Below are 24447 nucleotides of genomic sequence, written 5' to 3' on the forward strand. Positions count from 1 at the left end.
CATCTGCTCTAATCTGCCTGTCATATTCATACCTGGGTCTACCCCTACCGTTCTTACCACCTACACTTCCTTCAAAAACCAACTGAACAAGTCCTGGGTGTCTTAAGATGTGTCCTATCATTCTATCTCTTCTTCTCGTCAAATTTAGCCAAATTGATCTCCTCTCGCCAATTCGATTCAGTATCTCTTCATTCGTGATCTGATCTATCCATCTCACCTTCAGCATTCTTTTGTAAGACCACATTTCAAAAGCTTCTATTCTCTTTCTTTCTGAGCTAGTTATCATCCATGTTTCACTTTCATAGAATGCCACGCTCCACACGAAAGTCTTCAAAAACATTTTTCTAATTCCTATATCAATGTTTGAAGTGAGCAAATTTCGTTTCTTAAGAAAGCTCTTCCTTGCTTGTGCTAATCTGCATTTTATGTCCTCCTTACTTCTGCCATCATTAGTTCTTTTACTACCCAAGTAACAATATTCATTTACTTTCCTTAAGACTTCATCTCCTGATTTAATATTTCCTGCATCACCTGCCTTCGTTCGACTGCACTCCATTACTTTTGTTTTGGACTTATTTATTTTCATCTTTTACTCCTTACCCAAGACTTTGTCCACACCATTCAGCAGCTTCTCAAGATCTTCTGCACTCTCAGATAAAATAACAGTATCATCGGCAAATCTCAAGGTTTTGATTTCCTCTCCTTGGATTGTGATTCCCTTTCCAAATTCCTCTTTGATTTCCTTTACTGCCTGTTCTATATAAACACTGAAAAGGAGGGGGGACAAACTGCAGCCTTGCCTCACTCCTTTCTGGATTGCTGCTTCTTTTTCAAAGCCCTCGATTCTTATCACCACAAACTGATTTTTATACAGATTGTAGATAATTCTTTGTTCTCAGTATCTGATCGCAATCACCTTCAGAATCTTAAATAGCTTGGTCCAATCAACATTATTGAATGCCTTTTCTAGATCTACGAACGCCATGTACGTGGGCTTGTCGTTCTTGATTCAATCCTCTAAGATCAGACGTAAAGTCAGGATTGCTTCACGTGTTCCTACATTTTTTCTGAAGCCAAATTGATCTTCTCCCAACTCAGCTTCAACTTGTTCTTCCATTCTTCTGTAAATAATGTGTGTTAAAATTTTGCGGGCATGAGATACTAAACTAATGGTGCGGTAGTTTTCACACCTGTCAGCACCGGCTTTCTTGGGAATAGGTATAACAACATTTTGACGAAAATGGGATTGGACTTCTCCTGTCTCATACATCTTGCACACTAAATGGAATAACTTTGCCATGCTGGTTTCTCCTAAGGCAGTCAGTAATTCAGAGGGAATGTCATCAATTCCAGGTGTCTTGTTCCTATTTAGGTCACTCAAAGCTCTGTCAAACTCTGACCTCAAAATTGGGTCTCCTATTTCATCAGCATCATCAGCCTCTTCTTGTTCCAGAACCAAATCATCTACATCCTTACCTTGATACAACTGTTGGATATGTTCCTGCCATCTTTCTGCTTTGACTTCTTTCCCTAGAAGTGGCTTTCCATCTGAGCTCTTAATATTCATACACCTAGAGATCCTTTCTCCAAAGGTTTCCTTGATTTTCCTGTATGCAGCATCTATCTTTCCTAGAACCATACAACCTTCGACATCCTTGCACTTTTCCTTCAGCCATTCTTCCTTAGCCACCTTGCACTTTCTATCCACTTCATTCTTTAATTGCTTGTATTCTTTTCTGCCCTCTTCATTTCTAGCATTCTTGTATTTTCGTCGTTCATCAATCAGGTCTAGTATCTCCTGAGTTATCTACTGATTCTTAGTTGATCTTTTCTTCCTTCCTAACATTTCTTCAGCAGCCTTACTGACTTCATTTTTCATGACTATCCACTCTTCCTCTATTGTGTTTCCTTCAGCCTTTTCATTTAGTCCTTGTACAACGTGTTCCTTGAAACAATCCCTCACACTCTTTTCATTCAACTTGTCTAGATCCCATCTTTTTTGCATTATTTCCTTTCCTCAATTTCTTCAGCTTCAGATGGCATTTCATGACCAACAAGTTGTCAGAGTCCACGTCTGTTCCTGGAAAAGTTTTACAATCCAGCACCTGGTTTCTGAATCTCTGCCTAATCATATGAAGTCTATTTGATACCTTCCAGTGTCTCCAGGTCTCATCCATGTATACAGCCATTGTTTGTGGTGTTTAAACCAAGTATTGGCAAGGACTAAATTATGATCAGTACAGAATTCAACCAGCCGAGTTCGTCTTTCGTTCCTTTGTCTCAATCCGAATTCTCCTACTGTATTACCTTCTCTTCCTTGGCCTACCACTGCATTCCAGTCTCCCATCACAATTAGATTTTCATCACCTTTTACATATTGTATTAAATCTTCTATCTCTTCGTATATTCTTTTGACTTCCTCATCATCCACTGAGCTAGTAGGCATATAGACCTGCACTATTGTGGTGGGCATTGGTTTGGTGTCTATCATGATGACAATAATTCTTTCACTATGCTGGTTGTAGTAGCTTACACGCTCCCCTATTTTCTTATTCATTATTAAACCAACTCCTGCATTTCCCCTGTTTGATTTTGTGTTGATAATTCGGTAGTCGCCTGACCAAAAATCCTGTTCTTCCTGCCAACGTACTTCACTTATATCAACTACATCTAACTTTAGTCTATCCATCTCCCTTTCCAGATTCTCTAATCTACCACAACGATTCAAACTTCTAACATTCCATGCTCCGACTCACAGAATGTGAGGATCCATCTTCCTGATGATCACCCCCTCTCGTGTAGTCCCCACACGGAGATCCGTTTGCCTCCGGAATATTTTACCCGGGAGGAAGCCATCATCAGTACATCATTCATACAGAGAGAGCTGCATGTCCTAAGGAGTTAGTTACAGCTGTAGTTTCCCGTTGCTTTCAGCCATGTAGCAATATCAACACAGCTAAGCCATGCTGAGTATTATTACAAGGCCATATCAGTCAATCATCTAGACTGCCGCCCTTGCAACTTCCGAAAAGCTGCTACCCCCCTTTCGATGAACCATTCCTTAGTCTGGTCTCTCAACAGATACCCATCCAATATGGTTGCACCTGTGGCTCGGCTATCTGCATCATTGGGACACGCAAGCCTCCCCACCGCGGCAAGGTCACATGGTTCGCAGGGGAGGTTGTATTTATTTATTTATTAATATTTATTAACATCTTGTAAACAATACCATGTACATTATTTTGTTACAAAACATAGTTTCTTATCATGATAAATGGTGAGCTTATTTGTATTGTATTGTATTGTATTGTATTTTATTTCGTCCAACTGATCATACAGTGATATGGGACACGTCAATAATCATATTTACAGTAACAAAGGATAAAACAGTAATATACATGCCATGATAAATAAAGAGAAATATACAATGTGGTAAAGAGGCACAGATTAAAAAAAAAAAAAAAAAAAAAAAAAAAAAAAAAAAGTTATACATAAGTTAATTTTCAAGAGCTAAGTATTCTTCAATAGAATAAAAACAATGGTTAGAAACAAATTTGAATAATTCTTTCTTAAATTTTGAACATGGTTTTATCTGCTTAATGCAGTCTGGTAATTTATTAAATAAATGTACTCCTGCATAACTCAAACTTGATTCATATAGCTTAGTTTTGTGTGGTTCTATGTGCAGACTGTGTTTATTTCTAGTATTATACCTATGTACATCAGAATTTATGGTGTAGCTGTTTACATTCTCCTTCATATATACAAGTGTATGGAAGATATAAAGGCTAGGCAATGGTAAAATAAAGTTTAAAGTATTTCTTGCAGCTTGTCCTCCTGCCGACACCGGCCATTCCTCTAATTATTTTCTTTTGTAACTTAAAGATGACTTTGCTATATCGTGAATTCCCCCAGTAAATGATTCCATAGGTTAGTATGGGATGGACATATGCAAAATACATAATTTGGCAAGCCTTTAAATTAAAACTATTTTTCAAAGATATTATCATGAAATAAATTCTACTAAGCTTTTTCCCTATAAACTCTGTATGTTTATCCCAGGTTAATGATTCATCCATCCACAAGCCAAGAAACTTTGTTGATGATGAGTACTCAATTATGGTCTCTCCAAATGATATTGGACTAACTTCCATATTTAAATTAATCTTATGGTGAAATCTAATCACAGAAGTTTTCTGTTTACTTAAAATTAATTTATTATCTTCAAGCCAGCTCAGGATATTACTCACTATATTGCCTGCCTTCAATTCTAACCCTTCAGAACTTTCATCAGCTACAAAGACAGTAATATCATCTGCAAACAAAGTTAATTGCACTCCTTGAATATCATCAACAATTTGGACGATATCATTAATAAATACTAAAAATAATAATGGTCCTAAAACTGACCCCTGTGGAACACCATGATCTATGTTTCTGGCACAGGAATACACATTCTTAATTACATTTTTGCTCAAATCAGTACCGGTATATGATATTTCAACAATCTGCCTTCTATCCCCTAAAAATGATTTGAACCAGTCATAGGCCATTCCCCGAACTCCATACATGTATAACTTTTCTAAAAGCAAGCTGTGGTCAATTATATCAAAAGCTTTTGTTAAGTCCAAGAAAATACCTAAACATGCACCCTTCCCATCTAGTGTGTCATATATCCCTTCAATAAAGTTAATGAATGCTGTGGTAGTTGATCTATTTTTACGAAAGCCATTCTGGCAACCAGCTAATATATTATGCTTCTCTAAGAATGATAACAGTCTATCGTACATAATTCTTTCCAGTATTTTGGAGAATACAGAGGGGAGGCAGACAGGCCTATAGTTACCAGCATCTTCTTCACTACCCTTTTTATGTATCGGAACAACTTTGGTTACCTTGAATTTGTCTGGAAATTTACCAGTGGTTAGTGACAAATTTATCAAGTAACAGAGAGGCTTGATTATGTATTGGTAACAGCATTGAATAAGGTAGTTTGAATAACCATCTAAACCAGAAGACTTCTTTTTACCCATCTGTTTTATTACCTTATCTATCTCTTGCTCAGTCACAGGAGTAAGAAACATGGATGATACATTCCTGTGAACTGTATTCAAGTTTGTTCTTGTCACTGCTGTTTGAAAATTTTCCGTTAACCTCAAAACTGCTTCTATAAAATAGGTACTAAATATTTCTGCAACTTCTTCTGGATCACTGATTTCTTTCCCTGCATTTGTAAGAGTAATATTACTTTTTAATGGAACTAGAGTACCTTTCTCCCTTTTTATAATGTTCCACATACATTTAGACCTGTTTTTAGAATTTTTTAGCTCATTCTCATTATGCAATCTTTTGGCAGCCTTCAAAACTTCTTGATATATGTTCTTATACTTCTTATAATAATCCTTCAATTCAGATGAGGATTCTGTTTTGCTTATTATTCATGTAACCCAGATTATCTGGATTTTCAATTTTCCACATTGCCTTTGGTCCCACTTAGTTTTGGATAAATTATGTTTTATTGTACTTTAGTCAATGGGTAAATTTTAATTTATAATTTATAATGTTTGTGATAGCTGCAGTCACTTAAGTGCAGCCAGTATCCAGTATTCAGGAGATAGTGGGTTTGAACCACACTGTCGGCAGCCCTGAAGATGGTTTTCCGTGGTTTCCCATTTTCACACCAGGCAATTTCTAGGGCTGTACCTTAATTAAGGCCATTGCTGCTTCCTTCCCCTTTCCTCTCCCATCGTTGCCATAAGACCTATCCGTGTTGGTGCAGTGTAAAACAACTTGTAAAAAGAATTTATAATTTCATCTGAAGCCATCAAGGGCCAATGACAATATGATGGTTTTTGTGATCTAAATATTACAATTTGTGTCTTTGTTTTGTAAATGTCTATCTTCCCTATCATTATAATATTTAATGTACATATTGCTCAGATTGCCTTATTTTTTAAATATTTATGTTGTAGGATAGGAAAACTGCAATATACTGGGCTGTTGAGAAAGGGAACGTTGCAATGGTCAGATTGCTATTAACTGCAAATCCAGATTTGGAAATATCCACAAAGGTAAGCTATAACAAATCTACTTTCACAAAATGAGAAGTTATTTCCTCACATTTACTACTAATAGTAATTTCAAAAAACTGAAACTTATCACAGAAATTCTACACTAATATGCAAAAATTAAAGACAATGAAGATAACTGCATTCCAATACATATGTTGAGCAACAAACTGTGACAGTTTAATTAAACAGCACATCCAGAGAGATTTATTACAGAACTTTTCCCAAAAGCTATCAATTGATAAGACCACAAGGCATTGCATACAGGACATGTCATGGTGCCAACATGGGTAATGTGGTAAAGTGGTACAATATGTGGTCATCCCAGATACCAGCATACATGGTATAAACATCTCTCATGCCGAAAACAAAATTTTCCAACAGTACTTGAGGTATAGAGTCCTATTCATGTATCAAACCTGCCTGCAGCTGATTTATGGAAGTACCAGAGACCCCTCTAGAGGATACCAGGGTGTGCCCCTAGCTTACTTGATATGGCCCATATTAGGGGAAGTGGCTAGTAATCCAGTAGCACCTAGTAGCAGTAGCATCTAGTAATCTCTGTATACCTGACCTGTTGCAGAGTCACATTAAAATACATGCAGAGCGATGTATGTGAACCAAAATGCCAGACCAGACTTAAATGCTATCACTATCATAATGATCTACTTCAGTGATAGTTGAATTTTACATCAACCAGACCTTTGAAGGGAGATGCTATGAGATATTTCAGGGCATAGAACAGTGTCATCTGAGTTTGATTTGCTTCAAGTTGCTTAAGGATTTTTCATAGCACAATGTTATTGATATGGGTTCTTTGAATCATAGTAGTCAAATGCATACCAGTTACACATCAAGTCCATTCTATTCGCGGTATGATCCACAATGTAGTCTTTCATTTCATTTCATTTCATTTCATTTCATTTCATTATTATCTTTAACTTTTTGTGTATTACTGTGTGAATTACCGTATTTACGCGAATAATCCCCGCATAGTGTTCATAAAAATTTGACACACGTAATTGGGCGCGGGTTGTATTTGCTTCAATGTTGGCATTTAACTTTTTTTCTTTTTCAAAATGAGCCTTCCTAAAGTTAGGGGGTGGGGATTATTCGGTGGCAGGGATTATTCGTGTAATACGGTATTTTATTTTCTTCATTTTAACACTCTGAACTCCTTTTTGTATATTTTCCTAATGAAATGTGTAATTTATGTCTGCCACTCGTCAAATTTCAAATTCCTTCTGTGGTGATTGATCTGATGTAACAGGAACTTATTCCTTGATTATTTCTTGCTAGCCCATTGTGTGGTCATTGCAAATAATAGAGGTACTTTGGTCCGACTCGTTGGCTGAACGGTCAGCGTACTGGCCTTCGGTTCAGAGGGTCCTGGGTTCGATTCCCGGCCGGGTCGGGGATTTTAACCTTAATTGATTAATTCCTACGGCACGGGGTCTGGGTATTGTCTTCATCATCATTTCATCCTCATCACGATGTGCAGGTCGCCTACTGGCGTCAAATAGAAAGACCTGCAACTGGCGAGCCGAACCCGTCCTGGGATATCCCGGCACTAAAAGCCATCCGACATTTCATTTCATAGAGGTACTTTTTTCGTGTATGGCCTGCAGTTAAACTGAGAAGGTTTGAAGTTTAGAAGGTACCCCGCTTTCAGAAAGTATACTGTTCAATCTTTCTTAAACATTAATTCTCTTCTGCATTTTTATTCTTTATAAAGGACAGACCTTTTTTCATTACAGACAGTTCCATTTACCTAGTGTTTGTTCAGCTGCTACCTTTTGTTACCTTGTGACTGAGTAATGCAAACATAACTAAATCATAATAATAAATTTAAAATTTTATGAGTTTTAAACACTTAGTAAAACATTAGAACAAACACAAGGTTCACAGACTCGAAGCAACATAAAACATAAACAGGTTGGGAAACTTGACGACTATCAAAGGACGTGGGAAACGAACGGCATGGAAACCCAATGAGGTAGGTGGTACATATCCACTGTGGGGAAAGAAGTGGAACACGACAATCACCCTCAAACTCTTAATTTAATAAACCAACAAAACCAGATAAAAAGGGACAAACCAAAATCTACAACCAAAACAAAACAACTCATATACTAAATGAAAATAAAAATTTGACTGTGACTGTAAATGCACGCTACATACAAAGAAATTTTCAATTTATACAGATACAGGAAGAACTGAACAAACTCAATTGCATTTTCAGATATGTGCATAATATCAAAGGAATTTTTATAATGAGAGCTAATCTCATTTTGCCAACTTAAGAGAGAAAGAAGGAATAATGCTTAACACAGAGGTACCGCAACCTAGTATCCTTACCTAAAACACTTCCAGCAAGGAACATTGGTTTTTTGGCAAACCCGAAGAAAAGTTATTACACGTTAATTACAAAGTTTTCTTTCACACAAAAGGAAAAGGGAATTGCCTCCAAAATTAAAATTAAAATGTGAATGCTTACCTGCAGAGCTAAGTCATTTTGATGAATAAATGGCGAATGTAAAATTTGAGGGTAATCTCCGGCGCACGAAGGAAAAATTACATTTAAATTAAGTTAAAGACCTCAAAACAAGGAATAGTGTTTACCCCGAGACAGGTATCCCATAACAGGACAGCAGCAGGAGTGCGTCCGCCCTCTAGGCCGGTCAGGAGCGAAAGGCACTAAAGCAAGCTTCGCTCCCACAAAAGGGCAACAAGCCAGAAATGGTGCAACCACCAAGGTAACCAATCAGGCAGTAGAATTTACTCCTGACTTTCACATTCACCAATGATATCTCTTATTCCTACCAATCAAAGTTCTCTTCATATCCAGTTCTTAAAGGTCGAGATGTTTCTTTTACACGACACTCATTTTGTCACCAAAAAATGGCATGTGTAAGTACATGCTGCCTCAAAATTTAGATACATAATTCCAAAACTCACAGCTATAATTAAACACCAAATTTTTCCAAACCTAATTCGTCCAAAAGGAGATCTTACACAACACCATAAGCAAAATCTTCCAAACAAAAAGTCCAATGTTCAATTTTTCAAAGGAGATACTGTATTTACGCGAATAATACCCGCCACCGAATAATCCCCGCCACCGAATAATCCCCGCACCCTAACTTTAGGTAGGCTTATTTTGAAAAAAAAATGCCAACGTTGACGCAAAAAACCGCATCCCAATTTCGTGCCTCAATTTTTTTTAAAATGTGCGGGTATTATTCACGTAAATACGGGTATTTACGCGAATAATCCCCACCACCGTATTTACGTGAATAATACCCGCCACCGAATAATCCCGCACCTTAAATTTAGGAAGGCTGATTTTGAAAAAATAATTCCAACATTTAGAAATAGGAAAGGATTTCCACCTATCAATACTTGTTTATTGCACTTATTATGCTACTATAAACACAGTTTCACAAACATCGATAACGACATGCAAATCCTGAACATAAACCCCAAAGGCCCCTTGCTCAACATAACAGAAGAATTTTTCATCACTCTAGATCAGTATACCAATCCACATTACAACATAAATTAAATCACAGAAAAAACTAACATCATCTTCAATACAGTTATGCCCGCCCTAAAAAACTCTTACCTGAAGATAATCGATAAACAGAACGCAACACGCGACAGAAAAACATCTAACAACACACCCAGCTCCACCCCCACCCCCACAACAGCAACTCTCCCTACCTCTCCTTCCCTTCCCCTCACAGCAGCTAGTATGAGCCCAAGAAGAACACGAAGCAGTACACAACAAGCTCGCATATCAAACACATCTCAGCCACACCAACAACAGTAAGTACATATTCAAATTAGCACACACAACCCTTAGACATTCAACAAACATAAATATCACTCATAGCTCAATCTTATCTTCCACAGATAAATATAACATCACTGCACAACTACAAATGGGAAAGGAGCCACTACTTTGAACCCAATGTCACTCAGATTTTATGGACGTCGCAGGACAACATATTTGATTTTAACATAAGGCAACACACACAACAGAGCTGAACATATTTTAGCCTAATTTTAACCATACGTCTGGCACCTTTTTAAAATTGGAAAGTGTTTTACTCTATGTACATACGTGAAGACAAAATGTTTTACTCATACAATTTTACAAGCAAACGATATCATTTAAACTCCAGGAACAGCAGCTGAGTGTACAACTGTGTAAACAAGACTTGAACATGGGGGTTAGCCAACAAGCAAGACACGAACGTTCATGTGCATGAAGTGCTCCCATATATTGTATTCATCTTGTACTTATATATATGTTAGTTTTAAGTGAGATATGTTTTATCAACTAAATTTAAGATCTTAAACATACTATTTTAGACATACAATACATTGTTGTACATAGTGACATATATGCCAGTTCACGTTATGACATGCCCCATTTGGATGTCACCTAATGTTTATTATCGTATGGCATTCCTTTGAGAATACTATCTTAATCGTAGCTTCATCACATAGATATGTATGCATGGTTCAGCTGAGGATGACCTTATGTAAAGGGTCGAAACCGGTCCTGTAGCATAATAAGTGCAATAAACAAGTATTGATAGGTGGAAATCCTTTCCTATTTCTAATTGTGTAGTTCGTCAATACGGAAATGAAGATTATAGATTACGATAATTCCAACATTGACGCAAATAAAACCCGCACCCAATTTCGTGCCCCAAATTTTTTAAAAAAATGTGCGGGTATTATTCGCGTAAATATGGTATTTTATACAACATAATTTTTTAGACAACATGAATTTTTCAAAATAAATTTGAAGAGTCTTCCATCATTTCCCCACTGCTGTCCTAACTCCGGCCACTCCTTTCATAAATATTCTACATATCTCAGATTAAAATTGATTTACTTTCTCATTGGTATAATGATAAATATTTAAAACACCATCAACTACTTTTATTGATGCAAAATTATTATCTAAATTTTGGGAAGCTCCTGGACCTAATATTATAAAACTTTCTTCCCCACCTTCCCTCATCTGTTCTCTGTACTTACTGTCCCTTCCCCTTGTACCTTCCCTGATATTAAAGCTCTGAATCATGTGAGTCCTTTTTGTGTGTGATTTTATTTTTAATATGTATGAAATGGAATTTGATTAATCATATCTTTCAGTTCTAATGATCAAATTCTTGATATTTTTACAGTGACTTAGTAAGGAGTGTATTTATGCAGATTATTCTGATTCCTTTCATTGTTATAGGATGGAGACACACCATTGTTGCGAGCTGTGAGAAACAGAAACACAGAAATTGTTCAGATTCTTCTTGATAAGAAAGCCAAAGTATCGGCAGCTGATAAGAAAGGGGACACAGCTCTGCATATAGCAATGAGAGCTAGATCTAAGGTATACTTCATCATCATATTTGTTACTCCAGGAAGTGGTATTATACTATTATGTAGATAATTTATGCATGTACATATGTGTAAGGGGCAGTCAAATGAAAACTGAACACCCACCATAACACACATTCCACGCAAAAGGTGGCAACACTGTTGTTATGTATCAATACTACCATCGCTGTGGTGACAATTCACAGGTGCACACAGTTATTGGGTTATGTCATTGTTGGTGCGTGGACTGGTCTAATGTGTTTGTCCAGCTGTAGAAATGGAGGCAAGGAAAGAAGAGCAGAGAAGTGTGGTTCGTTTTCTGGCGGCTGAGGATGCGGGAGCATGTGAAACTTATCATCACATGTCTGCTGTGTATGGCGAACACTGCATGTCCATAACAAGTATGCATGAGTGTCAGAGGAGATTCTGAAAAGGGCGCACATCACAGCCCTCATACTTCCAATCTGGCGCAGGCTACGGTGCAACGATTTGGTTGGGGAACATTTCAACATCCTCTGCACTACCCAGATCTTTCACCATGTGATTTGCACATTTTTGGCGACCTGAAGAAAGACGTTCATGGATGTTTGTTTTATTCAGACCAGGAAGTGAAAGAGTGGGTGTAATTGTAGATCTGTCAGTAACCTACCTCTTCACAACTTATAAATCTCATTTTTAAAAAATCCTTATTGGCTTTAACAACTAAGGTCAAAGGATTTTCCCCCACCTTCCAATACTTTTTTCATTTTTATAGCTAGTTTTTATGTGTATACAAACATGTGTCCACGTGAATTCTAGCTAAACATTGCAAGAGCATGTTTCATTCCATTTTGGAACATCTTTAGCTTAAAAAAAAAAAAAACCCTCATATATTAAGTACAAATGTTGGCATGCATAAAATAATGAGAACACTAAAGGTGATAATGAAGTTAAAATGCTCTTCTGTAGAGAATTAAAACACTGAACACAAGTATTGGAAGGTGGGAAAAATCTTTTGACTTCTTTGTACAAAACTGGAATTGATCGTCTCGTCTCCCAGTGGGATAAATGTATTAACGCTTTTGGTAATTGTTTTGAATAAAACCATTCCATGGTCACATTGTAGCAGGTGTTCGGTTTTCATTTTTCTGCGCGTTGTATGTATGTAGGTTTGTGTAGACATAGGTAAATTATGTGCAAGGTCAGTATGTTATATAATCCTAGTCTGATCTAGTTGATATAAGATCATTAGTTGATTTATGCAGGAACTTAGCTTGGGGATGATAACCTCAATGGCAATGTGACTAAAACTGAATTGTCATTCATCAAAGAAAATTGGTATTTTCTAGTTTTTATGAAAAATCTCCTCAATTATTGTGGAAATATTTAACAAAGTTATTTAGAAATTTTGTCATTTATTCTATAATTGTATCAGTTTAATGACTTAATACCACAATAAATTTATAAATGTGTTGACACCTTCAGTAATCATACCTCATGTTGATTTTTGTTATGGAGTAATTGCAGAAAGACCTGATCTTTTATCACTACATTCGTATAATACTATATCTCCCTTATGTCATCTTGATCCTTCCTAATATTGCAGCTTCCATTTTCAACAGTGTATACCATAATTCTGCCATGATGTATAAATTTCTCTTTTCTTTTTTTTTCTTTCTTTTTTTTTCCCTCGTGAAACATAAGTTACTTATTAGAGACCTAATAGGTCCTTGTTGTTTATTGTTTTGAGTGTTGAATCCTCAGCCCAACAGTTGTTCAGATCCCCATCACTTCCATTATCAGTTGTCATAGAAAGCCCAGGTGTTACTGGAGGGCAATACCAGAGAAATGAGGAGTGTGATAGTTTCCTGCTACTGGGTGAGTTGGCCATGTGAGTAAGGGCATGCAGCTGTGAGCTTGTATCCAGGAGATAGTGAGTTTGAACCCTGCTGTCGGCAGCTCTGAACATGATTTTCCGTGGTTTCCCATTTTCACACCAGACATATGCTGGGGTTGTACCTAAATTAAGGCCATGGCTGCTTCCTTCCCCTTCCTAGGTCTTTCCTATCCCATCGTCTCCATAAGACATATCTGTGTTGGTGCGACGTAAGGCAAATTGTAAACAAACCAGTTTCCTGCTACTTTCCTCACTGAGCTAGAAGGTGCTATTACATGTCAGTCTGTCTAGCTCACTGAAGTGCATACACCGGCTGATCCTATGAGAGACTTTCTCGCACCAATTATGGTAGGGACTGGCTATTAAAGAATAATATTAGAAGCATCACATATGCCTTGATCATGTTCATATTCATAAAACAAATGATGAGACTGGGACAGATTAAAGAGAGGAACAGACTTGACCTACCCCATACCAGAAGATAAAGTGTATGGTTAACACTATGAATCTGAGCTTGATGGTCTAGCTTTCAGGGCCTTTGCTTGATTCAGTACATTAACGTAAATGGAAATGTAGGCCTCAGATAACATTGTCTGAATTAATGTGAAATAACACAAATTATAATAATCTGGAGGAAGAAAGAGATCCCTGAAGAGTGGGGAAAGGGTTTAATTATCCCGATATTTAAAAAAGGTGATAATTTTTTTTTGCTACGGGCTTTACGTCGCACCGACACAGATAGGTCTTATGGTGACGAAAAAGGTGATAAAAAGAAATGTAATAACTACAGAGGGATCACCCTTATTGTCCATGTAGCTAAGATATTTGAGAGAGTATTGGAAGGAAGACTGAAAAGGAAACTAGAAGGAGAAATAGAAGAACAGTATGGTTTTAGGAAAGACAGGTCAATGTTTGACCTGATCTTTACATTAAGACATATGATGGAGAAAAGATGGGAGTTTGGAAAAGACATAATGATAACATTTATTGACATTGAGACAGCTTATGACAGTGTGCCCATACAGTTGGTATGGGACACATTAAGGAAAAAACAAGTTAACAGAGTGGAAGTGCAAATGATAAAAGCTATGTACAAAAATTGTGTTAGTAGTGTGAAGACTAGCATAGGGAAAACAAAATGGTTTAAAGTAGAAAATGGTCTCCGACAGGGAAGTGTACTATCTCCCATACTATTCATCATAGTCATGGATGAAATTCATAAGAACATTAAACAGAGATAGGGAAGACAGGCAACAAAAGCCATGTTGTTTGCAGATGATATACTGATGAAATGGAAGTACAATAACAAGTAGATGTGTGGAATCAAGAGATAGAAAAATTTGGAATCAAAGTAAGCACAGAGAAAAGTAAAACAATAGTTATGACAAGGGGAAGGAAGGAAGGAAGGAAGGAAGGAAGGAAGGAAGGAAGAGGAAAGATAAAATTGAGTGGTAAAATTCTGGAAGTGGTTAAAAGTTTCAAGTACTTGGGAAGTGTGATCAAGGAAGATGGAAAGATAACTGAGGAAATTGGGAAAAGAATACAACAAGCAAACAGCTTCTACCAGAGCGTAAGGGGTATTTTGTGGAACCAAGATGTCTTGAAGAAATGTACGAAAGTATTATATTCAACCTGTTATGAACCCATACTAACCTATGCAGCTGGATCGTGGACTACAACAAAACAAGAGGAGAGTAGAATACAGGCAGCGGAGATGAAATTCCTAAGAGGTACTGAGAATTAGAAATGAAGAGATAAGGAAAAGGACAGGAATCTTGAAACTTCAAGACAGGATAGAAACAACAAAGCTGAAGTGGTATGGGCATATGATGAGAATGGGAGAAGAGAGAGTGCCAAAGAAAGCTCTTTCAGAGAAGTTAACAAGAAAGAGACCACAAGGAAGACCCCGAAGGAGGTGGACAGATTCAGTATGGGAGTGCATAAAGAAGAGGAGAGGAAAACCAGAAGATGTACTTAAAAATGGAGTGATGGAGAGACAGGCAGCGATGGAGGTCCTTAATTCACAACCTGACCTGGAAACGGGAAATGATGATGATGATGATGATGATGATGATGATGATGATGATGATGATGATCTCAACTTATAAACAAGTTGTTTAATAACAGGGCAGATTCGAAGTCTCCAGTCCAGCAGTTAAAGACCGATGTAACATAGTAACTCGTGCTCCGCTCTTTTCCACTAACAAGTATCGCCCTTGGCAGGCAGTATGTTTTTCGGAAGACTACAGTAGAACCTCGATACATCGATCCCAGAACTGTCGTTTTCCCATATTCATCGTTCAATTTATTTGGCCCTGTAAATGTTCCATATTTAAAAACCCCATGGTGCAACAGCCCTGAAGGACCATGGCCTACCAAGCGACTGTTGTTCAGCCTGAAGGCCTGCAGAGCATGAGGTGTCATGTGGTCAGCACGACGGATCCTCTAAGCTGTTATTCTTGGCTTTCTAGGCCAGAGTCACTATCTCACTGTCAGATAGCTCCTCAGTTTTAATCACGTAGGCCGAGTGGAACTCGAACCAGCCAGGAATCGAACCCGGGGCCTCCCGAGTAAGAGGTAGGCATGCTACCCCTACACCATGGGGCTGGCACGTTCCATATAAATCAATGTTAAATTTCCTTGCATCAATCGTCAAAAAACATATTTGTCTTTTGCCACAATAGAGATGTATCACGCAAAACTTGTCCACTAGGTAGCGTAATGGAAATACACGGTATGCGCTTCCCGCTTCTCGATTGTTTTACATGAGACTTATATGGAGTATTTCTAAATTTATGAAAACTGAAACGAAACTGTTTACTGTAAATGCATGAAAATGAACTCACCATATTCTGCTGAGTTTTGAAAGAGATGGGAAATAATATAGGTGCCATGACGATTGCTGATTTGAAAGTGGAATTGAAGGAAAAAGGTGGAAAATTATCCAGAAGGAAGCGAGTTGACTGAAAGGGAAGGACTAAATGTAGCAATCTTTCCTTTTAGTGTTTTTGTTAAGATTGAATTCTTCAAGTGCAAATAGCCACGATATTGGCATGACTGCAGTATCACAGGCTACATCCAGTAGGTACTACTGAATTTAATTTCCTTTCAGCACACTAGTTTCAAGACCTTATTTCAGGCCATAAGACAGATATAAATATTTTAAATTTGGAAATGATGTACCGGTATTATTTTGTTTTCACTAAGTCTGAAATTGATGGTGCTTCAGTGTCAAAATTATAGGTCACTCTGTGATTCAGGGTACACCACCACACACGGTATTATGGATGCTTCCCTACTTCTGAATCTTCTTGCTCTCGGGATTATTTCAAAGCTGCCGGTGCCACTCCATGAAAATATCAAAGGTACAGCATTCTCCTTAAGTCTTCATCTTTCACATAAAATTATTGAATAATACTGAAAATGAAAATCCTCAGCCTGTTTCCAGTCATTCGACCGGGTCAGGAATGGAATGAATGAAGTCCCCATCTAGCGGTGAGGATAGGCATTGTGCTGGCTGCCAAAGCCTGTCACACTCTTCTGGGACAATGATTAATGGCTGACAGATGAAATGAAATGAAATTGGAGTGTGTTTCTGGAATGAATGATGACAGAAAACGGGAATACCCGGAGAAAAACCTGTCCCGTCACTGCTTTGTCCAACACAGATCTCACATGGAGTGACCGGGATTTGAACTACAGAACCCAGCGGTGAGAGGCTGGTGCACTGCTGCTTAAGCCACGGAGGCTAATTGAATACTCGTAATAATAAAGAATATTATTGTTTTCACATCCCACTTACTACTTTTACGGTTTTCGGAGACTCCAAGGTTTCGGAATTTAGTCTTGCAGGAGTTCTTTTATGTGCCAATAAATCTATCAACACAGGAGTGACGTATTTGAACACCTTCAAATACCATCGGACTAACCCAGGATCGAACCTGTCAAGTTGGTCTTAGAAGGCCAGCACTCTATCGTTCGAGCTACTCGGCCAGGCTAAAATGGTTGAAATAGGTCATATTAACCTTTTCACTCCCAAGTTTCTTTCAGCCTTATGCATGCCCTCTACCAGATTTTTCTGGACGTTTCAACAGTGGTTGTAATAGGCCATAAATACATTGTATTTACACAGCTACTGAAAAGTCATGGAATGACAATATCAGCTGCAGTCGCTTAAGTGCGGCCAGTATCCAGTAATCGGGAGATAGTGGGTTCGAGCCCCACTATCGGCAGCCCTGAAGATGGTTTTCCGTGGTTTCCCATTTTCACACCAGGCAAATGCCGGGGCTGTACCTTGATTAAGGCCATGGCCGCTTCCTTCCCAGTCCTAGCCCTTTCCTCTCCCATCGTCGCCATAAGATGTATCTGTGTCGATGCGACGTAAAGCAAATGGCAAAAAAAAAAAAAAAAAAAAAAAACAATATTAGCAATAGTTTTCTCCTAACACTTTTCCCAAAACTTGAAAGAACTTGGCGTGATAAATGTCGACAGCTTGTTTCACTGAAACTTATCTCCACTATATTCATAAAAAATCAGACTCATCATAATTGCCTAAAATTTCTAAAATATAATCTTGTGTTATGCTTTCTTTACACTCCCGTGCACCCATCTCAGAACGCAGCTTTGAAAGAAAAACACAAGGCACATAATTATCGTCAAAAAACTGTAAGGCGATTTATGAATCATCTGTCGTCTGAACAAAGCATGTCAACAGCATTGGACTGAACTCGGAAGTGAACAAGAGTGCATTGCTTTAAATCCAAACTAACTCGTGTTTGGGACAGCGGGAGAAATGTTGACATCCGAGTTAACTCGGGCATGGGATGGAAAAGGTTAACTAATCAGGACGTCAGCAACTTATTATATTTCAGTAATGGCAAAATTTTCAACTGTATAATGCTTTGAGCAGACATTGATGTTATGTTTTATTTCTTAGGTCTTGCCTACAAAGCACATGCACCTACTTTTTACGGAAGGGCTCCTCCTTAGGAAATTGATGATATGAGTACGATTGACCTTGTTTTTGGAACATTGGAATATGCAATTGTCAGGCAAAACAGTTTTCTTTTCTGCCATTGCGATATATTAAAACTTTAACTTCATCAATTAACTAGGCAACTTCCATTAAAAACATAGAGGAATAAATGACGATCGACAAGTGCATACCGTGTACCACTCCTGAGACATATATTGGTAGTGTTTCAGAACGTAAGAAAAATATATGCAAAAGTGTTTCTGAATTTAAAGAGACAGCTCAATATTCTAGCATATAATAGTAGCAACCTGTTACTCGAGAATGTATGAGTGATTCAGTGTTGGTAGTCTTGAGCAAGGATCTTGTAAGGCTGGAGTGCTGTGCGCAGGTTATTCACGTGCAACCTCACTATGAGCCTCCCGTCACCAACGCTTCTTCTCGACCCACTAACTGACACCTAGAAGTATTATTATTTACAAAAATTAAAACGGAGGCACTGTAAAACTCAAATTTGCCACCATTTTCTTTGTTGCTACCGGCTGGCTAGGGCTGCCACCTTTGTTGAAAATAAGAACATAGCACAGTTTAAAATAGTCACGGCATGCGCCAGATACATTTTAATTAGTCACAGGCTTGTGGAGTATGTGGAGTATGTGGATGCTGGATGCCTGTTGACCACTTTTGTTGCCCCCTGCCCAATTGTCTTGTTACAAGCTGGACCTGACCAAGCCAGACCATATCTTCTCACCAGCCTGGTCTTGAAACTAACTCCTAAGTTGGCAGCCTCATTGGCAGCCTTACATAGCCCGATGTGACCTTGTCTGAGATGCACCTTGTTGAATTTCTAACCTCTGTTGTATTGAGCCATGCCGTGTGGCGGTGTAGGATCGAAAGAGGATGATAGGATCTTTAACCTATCATTTGCTAAGGGTCTACGGAATCTTTACCAAAATGCAGGTTATCACTGTAATATCCATGTATATCATCAGTTTGCAATAAGAGAAGGCAGTAAGGTTTTCACTTATTACAAGATGTAAAGAAAAGTGAAACAAAACGGCGTAAAAGTAACGCTTTTTATTTTCATTGCATCTAATCATGGTTGCAGTATTTTGATTCAGTTATGTATATATTAGTATGAGCGTGTCCGATTCCATGGCTGAATGGTTGGTGCGTGTTGGCCTTTGGTTCAAGGGGTCTCGATCGGGTCTGGGATTTTAACTTTCCTTGATTAATTCTGACGGTTCAGGGGCTGTGTGTGTTCGCTGACTGACGCATTAGGATTCATCTTAGGTAGGGCCACATTTTCATAAGCATTTAGATTGCCTATCTTGCTACAACTCGCAAGACCTGCACCCGGCTACAGAGGCCACGCCATTATTGTATTATTATTATTATTATTATTATTATTATTATTATTATTATTATTATTATTATTATTATTATTATTATTATTATTATTATTATTATTATTATTATTATTATTATTATTATTATTATTATTCTAGTTCTTCACATTTGCATTGTTCCTTTTGCAGGGAATTGTTGAGGTTCTGCTACGTAATCCTAAGAATAGCCAGTTATTATATCGACCCAATCGTGCTGGAGAAACTCCTTACAACATTGATATGAATCATCAAAAGACAATATTGGGACAAATATTTGGAGCACGTACGTTGTAATAGTTCCTTTTTATTTTTTATTTTATTATGTTCACAGTAAAGTAGTGTAAAACAAAAGATAAAGGTTTCCACCTATTCAATACTGTTTGTTGTAACCTTAAAAACGTTGCATATATTTGTTGCAACAAATATATTATGTTTTACACTCTATTTGTTTTACACTATATTGCTCTTCAATATGGATTAATATGAAATTTATTACCTGTGTTCACAGTAACAGATGAAAATCATATTTTAAATTACATTATTTTCTTTATTTGATATGTTTTAAAGTACTTGATTGGTGTTTGATAAATCAGACTTATTTGTGTAAAGGAGAATATAGAGCAATTATAAAAATGCAGTAAAAGAACAGCTTCATTACTTTCATACTGTATCAGCTTTCCATTATATTCATAGGTGTTCAATTTCACATTACAAGTAAACTTGAAGCTTGTCTAGTATGATGTTTTTAGCTTATCAGTTGAGTGCTGTATATGGATGCTAAATTGAATGGGGAAATAAACACTAGTTCTATATATTCTGATCTAATTAGTACTTGGAGGAAGGCATAAATGTCATAAGATAATTGTGATGTAGATAAGTAATTGAGAATGACTTGACAGGAAAAAGTGAACATAGATTGAAGTATGCTTATTATTAACTTTTGACATGACTTGATCAAATAGAGGAGTATAAATACTTAACTTATTTCTTTTTCTTCAGGTCGACTAAACACCAATGAAGATAATGAAAACATGCTGGGATATGATTTATATAGCAGTGCTCTTGCAGATATTCTGAGTGAACCATCATTATCTATGCCAATAACTGTTGGGCTTTATGCTAAATGGGGCAGTGGCAAGTCCTTTCTTCTCAACAAGCTACGAGGTAAACTTGTACTGTATTTCATCCATGTTCTACTTCATAGTTCCCTTTTTCTTAATTTCTACATCAAATTTGGAAAGCTCTCAAGCATAGAAATATTGATTTCTTTTTTTGTTAGTTTTTCCCTTCACATTTCAAGATCTTAATTTTATTGTTCAGGATCCTTCCCAGCTTCATCATATATACATGAAGCATACAGTGGAAAAAGAGGCTCAGTCTATTTTTTTCTGAAAACTGGATTGTGCTGTCATCTGTTGGGGGGACTGTCATGAAGATATGTGCACATAGTTGTTTTGGGAAAAAACAAGCTCAGTCCTGTGTAAGAACAAAAAGAAAAATTAATAGACTGGGAAAAAACAGGCTCAGTCCATCTGTACTGGGGAAGAAACAGCTCAATCCACAGATGCTATATTCAGATTGCTAGTTAGGAGAATGACTCTGGCTTGATTAACTCCTTGCTCTTTGTAATTTTGCTTTAACTCGACTGTAGGCTGTGCTGTGTTATAGTTCTAAGTGGAACAATATTAGTACTGCATTAGGATTTGTGAAATGTTTTGTGTCATGTGGAGATGAGACTGATTTGCACATACGTAATCCCACTCTTGTCATTTAATTTGAAGGTTAATTTTAGTCTGCATTGCCTATCGATGGGTAACAGGGAGGATATTGTCAATAATGCTGATAACACTGAACAGTGCTCTGGTAAGAAATCAAAGAAACAAAAACAACATGGTAGAATGTCTAATGCTAATATCTTTTTGAAGTTACTAAGTCATAAAATGGGGCCTGATTGCTAATTTAAACCACAATGTTTTCAACTTGTCCTGATTGAATGAAGTAAGAAAATGTCTAGTTTTAATTTGTTAGGATCTCATGATGTGAAAAGCTCTTACCTCTGTGATCTAATAAGTCATCCCTGTTTAACGCAGAAGGCCTAGGGTAAAAAATAATAGGTTAAATGATGCTTCATATTCATACAAAGTTAGGGTAGTGCAAAATAATGAAATGGTTGAAGTTGTCAGTGACGTAAGGTATTTATAGCAATGCATGGCATTTCAAAGAATAGAATATTTGGTTAAGAGCCTGAAAACAACTGGGACTTCTCCGAAAGCTCAATGAGGAATACGTGAAAATCGACCCCGCACACTAAGTGATGAGGCAGCTACTCTGATTCGTGACCATATTAAATCATTTAAAGGCAGATCTAGCCACTATAGTCTTCATGATACAGCAAAAACATATTTACCAGAAGAGCTTAATGTGAAAAGAATGTGCAAAATGTTACGTCAGATTCATAAAAATTAAAGTATCCTATAAATCTTACAGATCCATTTTTTGTAATGACTTTCATATTGCCTTCGGATAGCCTAGGACAGACACCTGCAGCACATGTGATGAATTCACAACCAAAGTTAAAATAAGAAAGGCCTTGTTAGATCCTAATGAACTCGGCATCATACAGCAGGAGATTAGACGTTTGAAAAATGAAAACAAGACTCCATAAGCTAAGTGCGGAACAGTTCTATAAAGGAAAAGCATGGGCAAATGAAATGTGTAAATTGTCGGCAAGCCACGAGGCCATACATATGGACTTCGGGGAAAATCTTCCTTTACCAAATATTACCACAAACGATGTCTGTTATAAATGCCAGCTATCCATGTATGTGTACAATGTACATGTTTTGTCCACTTCACAAAGCATATTTTACATGTATCCTGAAACAGAAGGCAGAAAGGGCAGTGATGAAGTTTGCTCTTTACTTCACAACTTTGTGTACAGTTACCTAGAGGGATAGGTTAGGCATCTATAAATAATAAATAAATGATTCATGCCCAGGACAGAATAAAAACTTCACTTTGTTTTGATTTCTACATAACTTTATCCACCAAAAGAAGTGGCTAGACTCTCTAAAGATAACTTTTCCAATTCGTGGCCACTCCTATATGAGGTTTGACAAGAATATGGGACTAGTAAATACAAAGTTCAAAGCTGAATATACGTCAGATTGGATAGAAGTGTTTAAATAAGCAAGAACAAACCCATTTCCATTTGAAATAGCAGAAATTGGATACTACCAGTTCAGAAAGTGTACTTCTTTCATGGAGAACTCTTATAAGAAGAAATCTCCATTTACATCTAGACTTATCAAGGAACTTAAAATCTCAATAGAAGACTTTACTTCAGGTGTGGAGCTATGCACAGCATATAATGCAGCGTGGATAAAATTCCATTATAGACAAACCAAAAAATGTCTGCAGTGCTTCAAAACAATGAATTCAACCTTCCACATAAATCATATGAAGGTAAATGTTTGTTCATAGGTATCTTACAATATCGAAATTGATATAACTTAAATACTGAAGTTACAGTATACCGGTACAGTGCCGTCTTTGTTTTGTTTTAGGTTGTTTCCGCAGACGAGGAGCTCAGTACCAAAGACTGTCAAGATCTGAAGAAGTTGTGTCATGCAAGTGCACAAGTGTGGGGAACTGATAAAGACAGTGCTGTGTTTATTTATTCTTTTCAGCAAGTTCTATGTATATATTTTCATTTTTTTAAGGTTGTCATTGAATAAATATGGCTGATTTTTACACGGTTTCATTTATGGTGGGTGTGTGTGTAACATTTTTTGGTGCTGAAACCCGGGAAGGGAAGAGGAGAAATACTAAGCTAAAGTTTTACAAATGATAAGAGCTAATAGTGTACACAAGCTAAGAAGCCCTGGGAGTTACAGAATATCCACGAGTGGATGCTCACAGAATATCCACGAGTGGATGCTACGAACATCTGCAACAGAGAAAACCAGTCACGTAACGTGCTGAAGGACACTATTGGATTTTCTCATCACTGCTGTACAGTCAGCTAAGTCACATGAAATCATTAAGGAATGTAATATCATCTACTGTAGAATATTGAGTTTTATGGCTTTTACTTGGATCATTGTGATATATATGCATGTTTCCACACCACATGTACAATAATACTATTCATTAGAAGATGCATGCGGTCTCTGTGAGCACAAAGACAAGCGATAAATGCACGATATACGAATATCTACGGAAACCATTCAGGTTATCTCACGGTGAATAGCGCTACACCGGCGCACTAACCTATACGGACAAAAGTTGGTTACACTATCTCCAAGACCTTTGCTAAGTATAGCAGTGTATAGAAGTTAACGAGGCAATCAGATACAACATAACCTTTGTTCATCCAACATTGTTACATACGATTCCACCGTTATTAGTTCTCATGACTAACGAATTACAGTTATATAACCACTTAAAATCGTTCATTATGGCAGAGGATAACCCCCCCCCCAAAAAAAAAGGAAATTTGGAAATCTCCAAAGGAAACGTAAGACCGTAAGATCAAATATAACAAGATTCAGTTCCACAATTAACGATGGGGAATCGCATCCGACTACGGACTATGAATACAACAAGCTTAGGCTGGAAGATGTTTTAAACCAACGCATCCCTCTTGACGAAGAAATTCACGAACTCCTGTCGGACACAGAGTACGAAGATGACATCAGTAAGTGCGAAGAGTACACAGACATAGCTAAGCAGGCAATCTTGAAAGCATCA

At 37.3% G+C, this 24447-nt stretch overlaps 1 protein-coding gene across 1 annotated transcript in view; it reads left to right on the top strand.

Annotated features, from left to right (window-relative positions):
* The window catches only part of Arms (Ankyrin repeat-rich membrane spanning), a 485159-nt gene that overhangs the window by 215172 nt on the left and 245540 nt on the right, over positions 1 to 24447 (top strand). The window contains exons 11-14 of the mRNA XM_067142156.2: positions 5973 to 6071; positions 11329 to 11472; positions 19846 to 19978; positions 20695 to 20859. Of these exons, the coding sequence (XP_066998257.1) occupies positions 5973 to 6071; positions 11329 to 11472; positions 19846 to 19978; positions 20695 to 20859 (541 nt within the window). The remainder of the gene's footprint in view (positions 1 to 5972; positions 6072 to 11328; positions 11473 to 19845; positions 19979 to 20694; positions 20860 to 24447) is intronic.

This window comes from Anabrus simplex, chromosome 2 (assembly GCF_040414725.1).
Source record: "Anabrus simplex isolate iqAnaSimp1 chromosome 2, ASM4041472v1, whole genome shotgun sequence".
NCBI classification, from domain to species: Eukaryota; Metazoa; Arthropoda; class Insecta; order Orthoptera; family Tettigoniidae; genus Anabrus; species Anabrus simplex.